Source organism: Grus americana, chromosome 17 (assembly GCF_028858705.1).
Source record: "Grus americana isolate bGruAme1 chromosome 17, bGruAme1.mat, whole genome shotgun sequence".
Taxonomy (NCBI): Eukaryota; Metazoa; Chordata; class Aves; order Gruiformes; family Gruidae; genus Grus; species Grus americana.
In genome coordinates this window covers 882,870-895,660 of record NC_072868.1, presented here as the reverse complement: position 1 = coordinate 895,660, position 12,791 = coordinate 882,870, and the positions used below count along the sequence as shown (strand labels likewise).

Sequence of the window (12,791 nt, the reverse complement as noted above, 5' to 3'; positions counted from 1 at the left end):
CGCAATATGCATTTTAAGGCACAATGCTGGCTTAAAATAACAGGTGCACTCCTAACGAATTCTGCCTCTTCAGAGTCACACTACAGGCAGCGACAAGACCAAGACATTTCATTTCTCCTCTGCGTCACCCGGTGTGACATCTGCAGGAAAAGGACAGGCGTACACAAACAGATCTCATAAGAGTACACAGGAGTTCAAGAGCATTTGCACTCTCAGGGAAGACATGCTGGTGACAAACATCTGCCCTCACTTCTCCCCACACCTCTTTCTGCTTTGCTAGTAAGGCTGCATCTGCTCTCGGCCACGCCGAGGGGGCTGACCTTCCCCGAACAAACAGTGAAAGAGAACAACAAGGAAATCATCACAAGATTAGAAGACAACATTCTGAGTTTTAATTATGCCATCAAAATGATGCAATAAGAAAAGGCTAGATGATCACTATATTCTCACAAGCACTGGCAATCTTTAAAGATGAATTATTCTCCCTTTAAAAATTTGAGTTTTCTATTTTGACTTTAATAGTGAAAAGCCTACCTTCCACTTCAAATCCGGACGAACATGTGGAATAAATCTTCCATCAAACATGTGTGAAAATGGCCCATGACCTTAAAAATAAAGATTACACGGGTTTAATTTGGTTGTCAGTAAAAGTATTTTCAGCAACCTAAGGATCTGGATTCTCTTGTATTTGACTTTATCTTGATATCATCTATGAGGAAGATTCAACTACAGCGAGTACATTTTCCTAAGACACCTTAAGTACTACTGCACTTAGCACAGCCAGTTCCATTACCTATACACCACAGGCAAGTACTGCAGTAACACTGAGACCATTTATTACTCTGTCCCAGCTCTGAAGAAAGTAGTTATAAAATAATCATAACAATTTTTGATAGGGTCACTTATTTGCTGAAGTGTTTTAAGAGATCCGAGGACATCACAGAAGGAAGTGGACACTTCAGCCACTGAGAGCAGAACTCTAAACATCATATGAAAACAAGACAAAAAACTAGCTAAGCATGGCTATAAGTTTGCCAAGTGGAGTTGCCTCTGCAACTGTACTCCGGACCAAACGGGAACAGATAAATCCTGTCTCAGAATGTGGCCACACACTGAGCAGCTCAAAACAGCTCTCATGCTCTGATCTTGCAGCCAGCTTTCATCCAGGTTAGCTTTCAAAGTGCAACAAGCCATCTCAGCCTGGAGAAGAGAAGGCTCCGGGGAGACCTTAGAGCCCCTTCCAGTCCCTGCAGGGGCTCCAGGAAAGCTGGAGAGGGGCTGGTGACAAGGGCAGGGAGTGACAGGACAAGGGGGAGTGGCCTGAAGCTGCAGGAGGGGAGATGGAGATGAGATCTGAGGCAGAAATCCTTCCTTGTGAGGGTGCTGAGGCCCTGGCACAGGTTGCCCAGAGAAGCTGTGGCTGCCCCTGGCTCCCTGGCAGTGTTCAAGGCCAGGTTGGATGGGGCTTTGGGCGACCTGGGCTGGTGGAGGGTGTCCCTGTCCATGGCAGGGGTGGCACTGGATGGGCTGTGAGGTCCCTTCCCACCCAAACCAGTCTGGGATTCTAAGTGTTGCTTACCCAAATCATGACAAAGCCCAGCAATTTCTACACAGAGGATATCTCGCTGGGTTATATCCAGTTCTGGCTGTCTCTCCTTCAGTTCACGAACCAGACATCCTGCTAGGTAGCCCACCCTGTTGCAGAGGGGAAAGAAAGAAAAGAAAAGAAAAGAAAAGAAAAGAAAAGAAAAGAAAAGAAAAGAAAAGAAAAGAAAAGAAAAGAAAAGAAAAGAAAAGAAAAGAAAAGAAAAGAAAAGAAAAGAAAAGAAAAGAAAAGAAAAGAAAAGAAAAGAAAAGAAAAGAAAAGAAAAGAAAAGAAAAGAAAAGAAAAGAAAAGAAAAGAAAAGAAAAGAAAAGAAAAGAAAAGAAAAGAAAAGAAAAGAAAAGAAAAGAAAAGAAAAGAAAAGAAAAGAAAAGAAAAGAAAAGAAAAGAAAAGAAAAGAAAAGAAAAGAAAAGAAAAGAAAAGAAAAGAAAAGAAAAGAAAAGAAAAGAAAAGAAAAGAAAAGAAAAGAAAAGAAAAGAAAAGAAAAGAAAAGAAAAGAAAAGAAAAGAAAAGAAAAGAAAAGAAAAGAAAAGAAAAGAAAAGAAAAGAAAAGAAAAGAAAAGAAAAGAAAAGAAAAGAAAAGAAAAGAAAAGAAAGAAAAGAAAAGAAAGAAAGAAAGAAAGAAAAGAAAAGAAAAGAAAAGAAAGAAAGAAAGAAAAGAAAGAAAGAAAAGAAAGAAAGAAAAGAAAGAAAAGAAAAGAAAGAAAAGAAAAGAAAGAAAGAAAGAAAGAAAAGAAAAGAAAAGAAAAGAAAGAAAGAAAGAAAAGAAAGAAAGAAAAGAAAGAAAGAAAAGAAAGAAAGAAAAGAAAGAAAGAAAAGAAAGAAACAAAAGAAATAAATAAAAGAAATAAAGAAACTAAAGAAACAAAAGAAATAAAGAAAAGAAAGAAAGAAAAGAAAGAAAGAAAAGAAAGAAAGAAAAGAAAGAAAGAAAAGAAAGAAAGAAAAGAAAGAAAGAAAAGAAAGAAAGAAAAGAAAGAAATAAAAGAAAGAAAGAAAGAAAGAAAAGAAAGAAAGAAAGAAAAGAAAGAAAGAAAGAAAAGAAGGAAGGAAAGAAAAGAAAGAAAAGAAAGAAAGAAAGAAAGAAAGAAAAGAAAGAAAGAAAGAAAAGAAAGAAAGAAAGAAAAGAAAGAAAGAAAGAAAGAAAGAAAGAAAGAAAGAAAGAAAGAAAGAAAGAAAGAAAGAAAGAAAGAAAGAAAGAAAGAAAGAAAGAAAGAAAGAAAGAAAGAAAGAAAGAAAGAAAGAAAGAAAGAAAAGAGAAAAAGACCATGAATATAGTAGTAGTGGTTTAGGCTAAACAGAAACAGAGCAGTTCACCTGTTCTGTTTTGCTCCATTAAGTCACAGCCCTTGTCTGAGAGGTAGCACACAACCAATACTCAAACCCTGACCTGCAAGAGAATCACAGACAAACTATTTCCTGTAGTAGACAGGAAGTCATCAGTAACACATCTGAAAGCAAAAAAGCATGAGATACCACGCCCAAAACATGGAGACAATGGCATCCTGCAGTATTTCATAGTCACAACCACGGAGTAACTGCGTAAACGAACAGCCGTGCATTACTGACAGCATGCCTCTTGAAGCGCCACAGCTTACACCTCATCCTTTGACCTCCAGTCAGCGCAACTGCAAAGGTCTACAACAGCCACCAAAGCGTTTTGTTCTTCTTTCAAATTGCTATTTTAACAATAGCTTATGACAATTGTTTATCTTCCTTTCCTTCATTTTAGACTTGACATTGAATTTCACTGAATGGGACCCTCTGTTCTCCTGATATGAAAACAGCAGGAACAAGCACACGGCACATACTCCTATAAACTGTTTACAAGCTCTGCACCAGCTTCCTTTTTCACTTGTCTCAATAGTCCTCCTCCCTTCCAGAAGACAAGGTTTTATATGATGAGGCAGTATCTTTCATTAGACCAAATTTTACCGTTTGGTGGGTTTTTAATAGACCAGTGAGCACACAAAGCTCACTACTTCCATTTTAACACTGTAGTGTTAAAACTTCACTTCAAAGTGATATACAAGTTGAGAACAACTCTCCTAAGATTAACTATATAGATTAATTGAACTGTTTAAAGGAAAAGGTTGTTGATACCACTGGAGTTTTCTTTCTCCTGTTGTGAAAGCTTTGTTTACATCCCTCACATTTTTGTCTTTTCAGGTTTACCACATACGATCAATTCCGGCTCACTGATTAGACCCTTTTGCAATAGCTATTTGCAGTTTGTTAGTGTCAGAGAGCAGGACAGAAGCCAGACTTACTCCACAATATTTCAGCACTAAAAAAACCCAACTTTAGGCTGGCCAGATCACCTGAATAAAAACTAATTTAATTTCTCTGCACCTTGGGATATACTTTTAAAACAAGCTTAAATTTGTCATTAATCAGCTTCACTGTGGAGTGTGAACGACCTCGCATTCTATGAACCCTGGTGTCCACGATCCGTTTCTGTTTAACTTATATTACAGCTAACAGCCTGACAATCTGCCATCGACTGCATAAAGCACACATAGCAACAAATGCAAACATTACAGATAAAATGGGGTTTAGCTGTGCTGGACAATATAAGGGGATTACAACTGACTGGCGAGTCATTTAGAGCAGCCCCTGTACCCTTCCCAGGTTTATGCTTTAAAATTCAAATTTTGACCAGGAAGAACATAAAGCACCCACAGTTTTTAATTAACATTATTCTTAGAAGAAGAAGGGGCAGGGGAGGAAGCCTAATGTTGATCCATCTTGTAGGTTTCTTTATCTGTCTTTATTAAATGAAGTTCAAGGGACCAGCCCATAATCACACAGGATATCCAGGAACATCTGTGAGACCAAAAATGCCACCCTAGCAGTTTTCACCAATGCTCAAAGACAGCGATGCCCCTTGGCTGGGAAATCCAAATGCAAGAGACGTGCATGCAAGACATCACCACCTTACCCTATAGAGTGTTCAAAGCGGTTGTGAGAGGCTCCTGGAAAAACAAAGTAAGTGCCACCCAGCTGCTTAATGTATCGCAGGCGCTGAAACTGAGGTGTGTCGATGATGCGAATAAGAAGGGGATGTATTTCAATGTGTCCATGAATTGGATCGTTAAAAACCTACAAAAGCCAAACAATAGTGGAATCGACATTTACAATTTGACTTTGAAAGGAAACAGGCACCAAGGTAAAGGATATCTAGAATGATCAGGTATTCGGTGGGAGAGGGCGATTGTTCTGTTTCCTCCTGTAGAAGTCATGTCCTGCCTACCCTACTCCAAGATTTATCTGGGAGAACTACTTAAGCACGACATCAAAAAAGACAAAGCTGCATATTTCAGAAGACAAGGGAATTAAAGCAAAAATTTCTAAAAATGTTATCTGCACCTGTGTAATTCCAAAACTTAACACTTAAGAAAACTGCTGTGTATTAATGTGCTAGTCCAGTTAAAGCAGGATACTGCGATACATGTCTGAGATACGCAATAAGAAGTGTTTGGCTTGCCATTGTTCATGTTTTTTAAAATCAAGTGAAATTTTGCAGTGTGGATATTATGATTCTTACCTTTTTCATAAAACAAAATGCAAAACCCAAGATAACTGAAACATGAAATAAGTACTCCCTGATCATCCCTAAGCACATGTTTTAAGAGACATGAGTAACTACAGTGACTTACTAGAGAAGATAAACATGCACATTTAATCCTTGCCTCAAAACAGCAGATAAAACATTTCATCACACACATATCTTGGTAAAATACTGAGGCAAATAAGGTTTTCCTGTGTTCTCTCTACTCTGGGTCACTGAGCTGACAGGGCTCGAGCAGATGTGCAAGACGACTAAGGAATGCGTGCGTGCAGCCCTGGCCTGAAGTTAAACCAACATACACCACTGTGAGAAACTGCTGGACTCAGCAAACAGTGGAAGTGCGAAGGAGTCCGTTAACCCAGGCCTGGGGCTAAACTAATAAAAAAAAGCCCCAACAAAACAAGGGGAGGCTCCAGAGAGAGAGATGTGAAAGGGGGGAGCTTCTGAACACATTTCTAACAGCTCATCTGCTTGTTCAATCTCTCACAACCGCCAGGTGCCCACATAAAGCTCTTAGCTGATGATTTTAACAATTTTTCTGGTTAATGTGGTTTTTCAAAGACCACCCACTATCAAGGAGAAGGGCTCTGAGTTTGCTGCTCTGCAAAGGCAAGGCACCACCGCAGCCCCAGCTGGCACCACCGAGCCAAGAGGAGGGGGGGCAGAGAGAGGGAGAGAGGCAGCGCTGCGAAGCACCAGCCCTGCGAGCGGTGTCGACGCGACTCGGCGCTGGGGCTACCTTCATTACGTCCACATGCTGCTGTCTCAGCTTGTTCAGGCACTCCAGCACTTTCAGTCTCTCGTCTGGGAGGCTAGAAAGGAAAAAAAGACATCGAGAGCAAAGTTTGCAATGCATTTCCCTCTACAATTTGCAGTACTTGTTCAAGTTCATATTACTCTGGTATTTGTTGACTCTTTTACGGAAATACAGGTTTCAGCATTTTCAGAAAAATGCTGAAAGCACTTATCCTTCTGAAGTCAAGTGTACAAGGAAGACAACAAATTGCTACAGAAGTTGTCTGTAAAGCAGTGTAAGTGCTTCTCCCGAGAAATGGAAACACCAGGAAATACACATTTTTTTCATCAATTTCTTTTAGGGACAGTCACATATTTAGGAATAAGCCCTTTAAATTTATGGGAAAGACAACAATCAGTGCCTGAAAAACTGACATTTTTTAAGGTTGAAAAATTCCTTGAATTAAAACATCAAATTCCCAATAAACAATTTTTATAAAAATTTCTTTCAGTTAATCAACTCTGTATTAGAAGTAGTTTACTTTTGCCAAATTAACTTGAATTTTACACAAATTAATTTCAACTCCAACAGCGGAAACATCGGAGTTTAAAAGATGCCCTAATTTTGCTGAGAACCGATTCTTCTATTTTGTAAAGATATTTTGCTGTTGTTTTTAATTCATTATTAAAGGTCCCCTTCACAACGCACACACAAACTTTCGATGCAGGTACTCTGCTGTAGCCATGGGCATCTAAGAGCACAGGCAGGACAAGTCTGGAGGGAGAGATAATACACTCTGTTACACCCGCTGCCATTAACTGTCTGCAGGCCTTGTCATACTGAGGCTGAAACCATGTTGCTCAAGGACAGCAAACACTGTCACAAGAAAGTATGATTCGCTACCTCTCACACTTCAGCAGTTAACCACCCTGAGATCAGTTTTACAACGGTCTTTCAATTCAAACTTTAACAGAAAGCAATAGTATAAAATGTCAACTATTAGAAAAAAAGTCTGCTTGATGCACGATGTATTTTCATCCGAATCATTTAACAATTCACAACCCATAAAATATTAAACGCATATGATGTCTCAGTAGTTTTTGTCTTAACCACTTAGTATCCCCTTCCCTCCCGGGGAGCTCTTGGGCTGCAGCCTCTGCTGCTCACACGATCACAAGTCCTTAGCTGCCCCCACTTGCAAGCAAGATGAAAACCGCTGGTGGTGATGCCCAGAGCAGCGTGTCACTTCATATCCCAAGCAGCTCAGTCTGCTGGAACAGTCACAAACCCCCAGATACTTACAAGGCAGTTCCTGAAAGGGCTGACTATTTACAGGGCAACAGAAAGCAGCTAACGCTGGAGGACAAGAGGACCACCTGCATCTCCCCATCCTTGCTAAGAAGAGAAGATGGACTTTGGCACGGTGGAAGAGCCAAGGAACCCTTCTGTGGCCAGCAAACCAGAAGTTTGTACACACCTATCCTTTCACTCCCAGGAAAAGCAACTGCAACTGCTCTTTGAGGCCTGTCCTGAAAATGAGACCAAGAATATTCAACTGCTGCTTATAAGAAATGACACGTCTCCATCACAGCTCAAAAACAGTCCAGCGACAGCAAAGCCAGAAGCGGTCTGCTTCCAGCCACTGACATTCGTTTTTCTTCTTCTGAGAAGTTGTCTCACAAGACTCTTACCTACCACACAGAACCACACCAGGACTAGAGCATCTTCGCTCCAGCAGACTTGAAAAATTAACACCCAAACTTGATGTACAGACATGATCCCCATGTTCTTAATTACAAGTGAGGTCTTCAGTGGATGTCACTTCAAAGCATGCTAATACTGGAGATCAAACATCACAAGCATGGCTTTGAAGGAGCTGCGATGCTGCAAGAGGTACAGCACCACCACCATATAGTCATGCAATAGACCCCAGGTAACAATTGACCAAAAAGATACTCTGGATCACGCCAAGTACACGAGGTAGGACTTTATCACATTTTTGAGAAGGTGAGGCAGTGCAAAGCAGTACCCAGCACTAGGCAAGGAACAGAACTGCTAGTACAGGGCACAGCCTCTTGGTTTGAAGCACTTGATTATACTCCTAAAGGCAACAAAAATTCAAGAGTGATGAGAAAATTAACTGGAAAATAGTTGGGTACGTAAGGAGGAAGGCGTGTGGGCACCTACTGTCTTGAGAAATTACCAACGACTGCAACTACAGGAACACAGAAAGAGGACAGCTCTGTACCGACAGCACAGTGTATTACACAATAACCTATGCAAAGAGCATAGCCTACTTTGCTCCAGAAACTCACCTCCAGCAGGGCTGGATTGAACGGTGCTAACAGCTCCCTGCACTGTATGGTATGTCTGCTGGACTCACCTCCGGGACGCATTGGTGCCACGCACGGGTGAGAGCAGCAAAAGGAATAGGCTGGACCATGGAGGCTGGGAAGTCCCTGCCTGACATACCATGTCGGTGGCCTGCACATCTCATCCTCTTGCCCTACTTCCAGGAGCACTAACCCTTGTTTTGGGTTTGGCCTCCAGATGACAAGAGCATGCTGTCAATACAGTCCTGGCTGCACCACAGAGAGCTCTCCATCCTTCGTCAGATGGAAAACAACAGCAGGGGATTTTTCACCTGGTGTCTACACAGTAAGACCGCCTCAACCAAGAGATTACACACAAATCATTGTTAGTACTGTGGTTTTCCAAGGCTTTGCAGGCATAGTTCCTCCAACAGCCAAAGCAGCAATACTGCCAGCTGCCTTTGAAAGGGCGAGAACTCACAAACTGACACTTCCCCATCCACTCTCCACCACCCTTCCCTGCTTTGTCCACACCCTCCTTCCTGCCACAGGTGACAAGGATGAGAAAAACCCTTTCCTGCACCCATTAAGAAGGTAACTTCTCCAGAGAGGTCAGCCAGACAGCCCTACTCACCACGCATATTTAACTTGCGGCATGCTGTACGCCACACACAACATCCACTTCCAGGAACATGAGAACCCATGGGAAACCCATGGCACTCTCTCCAGGCCCCTGTCGTCCCGAGCTCTTCCCACTCAATGTCCAGGAATGGCAGAGAACTAAATATACACATTCATTACCGGCCTGTCACAGAGGAATGATGGAAGCTACTGTAGGACACAGTGCGCAGCGGAAAGACACACGCAGAGGGATCATTCTTTAGCGCAAAGTTGAGATGTTTTAAAAAAGCAGAAGGCTCTAGCAATTTCTCATCCAACTCACAACATCTTCAGCTTAACAGGAACAAGATGTCAGATCTCACCAAAGGAAACACCTTATAAAAGAAAACCCACAAGCATGTCATTCCATACCCCCAGCACCATCCACCCTCTGTACCTCTTCACCTAGAACTCTCTTCACAGCCGTTTGACCCCACTGCCTGTACCACACGCTTAGGAGGGACTTGGTCGCTCCCCTGTCTTGCCTGCCCACATTCAGCACTAACAGAGACTGACCTACAAGTTTCTGACGACCCACGGAGCAGCCTGCAGACGTCCGGTGTGTCCAAGTGCCTGTATGGGCACTTGATGCTCAGACAGCCAGCGAGGTACTAATAGCAAGCAGCTTCCTGGTAGTCTCTAAACAGAAACTATACACCTGCTTGTTATTTCAATTAGACAATCGCCTTATACCTCAGAAACAAATAAAGCCTTTAGCTGCCTTCCTCATGATACCACACCGTTTCTATCTGCACACCTCAAACGGCTGCAGTTAAAACCCTTCTTCCAAAAAAAAAAAAAATTCAAAAATACCTTAATGACTCCTGCCAACATCTTACCTCTTCCAAAGTGCAACCCTTCTGCCTTGTCACCTTGAGTCACACCAGCTTTTCTTTCTCTACCGATGACCATGCCCAGATGCCCGCTCTCTCAACTCACCTTGCGCAAGTTGTGAGCACAGCTGGGATGTCTCGGTGTATGAGAAACGGGGCCCTTCCTCCTCAGCACAGCATTAGCTCTGACACGTTTTTGGCCAACCTGCACACCAAAGTACTCAAAACTCCCAGCAGACAAACACAGCTCTGCACTTGCATACACCCGCCAGGTAACCACGCTCCAAACTGCCTTAGGTCCACTAACCACAACATTAGCAAGTGGCTTGAGCGGAACAGTTGGGTTTTGAGAGAAATTTGGAGGAAACAGCATAAGCAAGGTTAGCAAAGGAGTAAAGAAACGACATTCAAAGACTAAAAAGCGCCAGGAAGTATGTGGTGAGCAAGCAGGCTCACGTCCCAGGAGAGGTGAGCAAAACCAACCCCAGCAGGGCAGAGAAGGGCAGCGGGGGCCCTTCAGACACACAGGACAACAGGATACGTTTATACTCTCTTCCAGTCCAGAAGAGCAAGAAAGTATATTCACCACCAGAAAAATTACAAGGGTTTGGGGACCAGTAATTTCCCTCGCTGCTGGGAATAACGCTTTGCGTACTTTATGACAGCGTTCAGTTTTCCTGTACTTGTGGCAGGTGACTGCTACGGAGCTGGGAGTAAGACTTTGCCAGACTGCTCACTCCCCACAGCCGAGTGCCGGGGCAGCTCACGGCAGCCACTGAACTCTGCCACTCACCCACAGCCCTATATTCTGTCAGGACGCACAACAAAATCTCTTTGTGCATAACAGTCCACCCTATTGTAGCAGGCACAACAAAGAGCAAAGTCCCAGAAACTGTTGCAAGATTAAAATTTCAACATCTGGATTTGTCTCAGGGAGATGGGTGAAACCCAGCCTCCACAGAGCAGTGCCTATTCATTACTACTACTGTCAGCAGCATTAACTTTAGACTGAGAAGAAAGTTCTCATCAAAACCCTGGAGTTTTCACTGGCATTCCTATTAATGCTTAGAAGGTTATTGTGCTACCGGTGGTACTTTCATTAGAGCTTTTTAAATGGACTTGGTTTGCTTCTCGTGGTTAACTGGGCAACTAGCTGCTCTGCTCTGGATGGCGCTGGCTGTGCTTGGATCAGCAGAACCGGTACAGTGTTCTGGAGGATGCGGATCACAGCACAGAGCCCACTCCATCGCCAGCCCACCGTCCTTACATCCCAGCTCGTGGGCATTTGGGGTGGAAACGGGACAAAGCCGTCCTGTTCGGTCAGGGAACCACTTTCTGCCGGAGCTGGCTACTGCGGACGGGGCCCTGCGAGGCAGAGATCCGCCCGCGGCAGCTCCGGTCAGTCACACACCCCGCAGGGACCTCCCCGCCGCGAAGCCCCTCGCTAAACGTCCTCCTCAGTTTTAGAGGAGAAACCTCCTGTTCCCGCGGGCGGCGGGGCCCCCCAAGGGCCGGTCACAGCGGCCAGAGCCCGGTCAGCACCGGGGGCTCACCCAGACAGGGCGCGGGCCGCCTCAGGGCGCTGCGGGCCGGGGCTGCCTCCCACCGCCCTCCCACCCCGCGGCCTCCCGCAGCCCGGGCCCGCGGGGGCGGCTCTCACCACACGCGGGTGATCTCGAAGGCGCAGGCCGGCAGGTCCAGCAGCATGCTCCCGGTGACTTTGCTCTCTGCGGGGGGGCAAGCGCAGCGTCAGCGGCGGGGCCCGGCCGCCCCGAGGGGCTGCCCGGCCCCCGGCCCGCCGTTACCTCGGAAGCGGCGCAGCAGGCTGGGATCGCCCAAGCCGCAGCGCGCAAGGTACTGGCAGAGCCGCTCCGTGTCCCACAGCCGCGGGTCGCAGCGGTCGCTCTTGGCCGTGGGGTCGCGGGGACCCTCGGGGGAGCCCTCGCGCCTCGCCCGCTTGGCGGGAGCCGTGCCCCAGCCCGCCGCCGGGCTCCCCATCCCACCGCCGCCGCGCAAGCGCAGGGCCCGCTCGGCTCCGCTCGGCGCGGCGGGGGACCGGCGCCGCGGTGACGTCAGCGCCCAGCGCTGCCCCCCGCCCTGCGCCGGCGGGCGGGAACGGCCGTGTGGGGGCGGCCCCTGACGGGTCCCCCAGGGCCGGCAGCAGCCGCGCCCCCCCACCTTGTGCCGGGCCCAGAGAGGAGCCGGCCGGCCAGCCTCCGCCAGCCCTCGGCGCCCGCCTCACCCCTCCCGCGGCAGGGGCGGATGTGGGCTCCAGGGCTCGGCGCTGGCTGGGGCCCCCGGCGCCGAGCACGGCCCCGCCGAGGGGTGCGTTTGCCGCTGCCGTTGGGTCGTGACCCGCAGGTAGAGGCGGCGGCGGCTCGGAGGGATGCGGAAAGCAGACGACAGGCAAAATTCCCCGAGACACCTGCAGCCTCCAGCCCGCACGCCGGGGCAGCACGCCAGGCCTCCCTGGCACCCCGTCCCACAGACGCCGGTACCGGCAATGCCGGCAGCCTCGTCACGCTGCCCCGGCCCTTCCCCGTTCTCTGGGGCACCAGAGCACCCACAAACCACCACTGAACATGTGAAGCAGGTCACAGTGACCTGTTATGCAGAGGCCATCTCTGGAACAATGGATGAAATGCAAAGAGTAAATTTATTTCTGTTACCTTGCCAACCGGGGGATCCCCGAGCAGAAACGGAGACACAGCGCAGAGCTCAGTCCCTGCTAGAGGATCACCGAAGCCGCTGTTTTCACCTGTATTTCAGGGATTCTCACAGGTGTAGGTTACCACCGTGCTTTGATCTTCCCACAGCAGGGCAGGAATCTCAAGCACGTTCGACAGGGTGCCTCTGGGTCTATCACGGGCCTGTGTTAGCTAAACACAGATATCCTACGTGTCCAACACACAAGGCCAAACAGCAATTAGTATGATATATGTGTTTTTCAACACCCCAGCTGCAAGTCACTTGAGTGTATTTACAGTCCTTCTCACCAATCTTCCATTGTGTCTTGTGTCCAACATAGGAGGCTGCTTTCTGGGGCAAGCAGTTTTTCACATAAAAGCACAGATG

At 46.3% G+C, this 12,791-nt stretch overlaps 1 protein-coding gene across 1 annotated transcript in view; it reads right to left on the bottom strand.

Moving 5' to 3' along the window:
* SAMHD1 (SAM and HD domain containing deoxynucleoside triphosphate triphosphohydrolase 1) overlaps positions 1–11,914 on the bottom strand; it is a 30,196-nt gene extending 18,282 nt beyond the window's left edge. Inside the window, exons 1-6 of the mRNA XM_054845824.1 lie at positions 11,522–11,914; positions 11,377–11,443; positions 5,915–5,987; positions 4,546–4,706; positions 1,580–1,695; positions 535–605 (exon numbers count right to left, since the gene is read on the bottom strand). Coding sequence (XP_054701799.1) covers positions 535–605; positions 1,580–1,695; positions 4,546–4,706; positions 5,915–5,987; positions 11,377–11,443; positions 11,522–11,714 — 681 coding nt within the window. The 5' untranslated portion in view covers positions 11,715–11,914. The remainder of the gene's footprint in view (positions 1–534; positions 606–1,579; positions 1,696–4,545; positions 4,707–5,914; positions 5,988–11,376; positions 11,444–11,521) is intronic.
* Between the last annotated feature and the right edge of the window lie 877 nt (positions 11,915–12,791).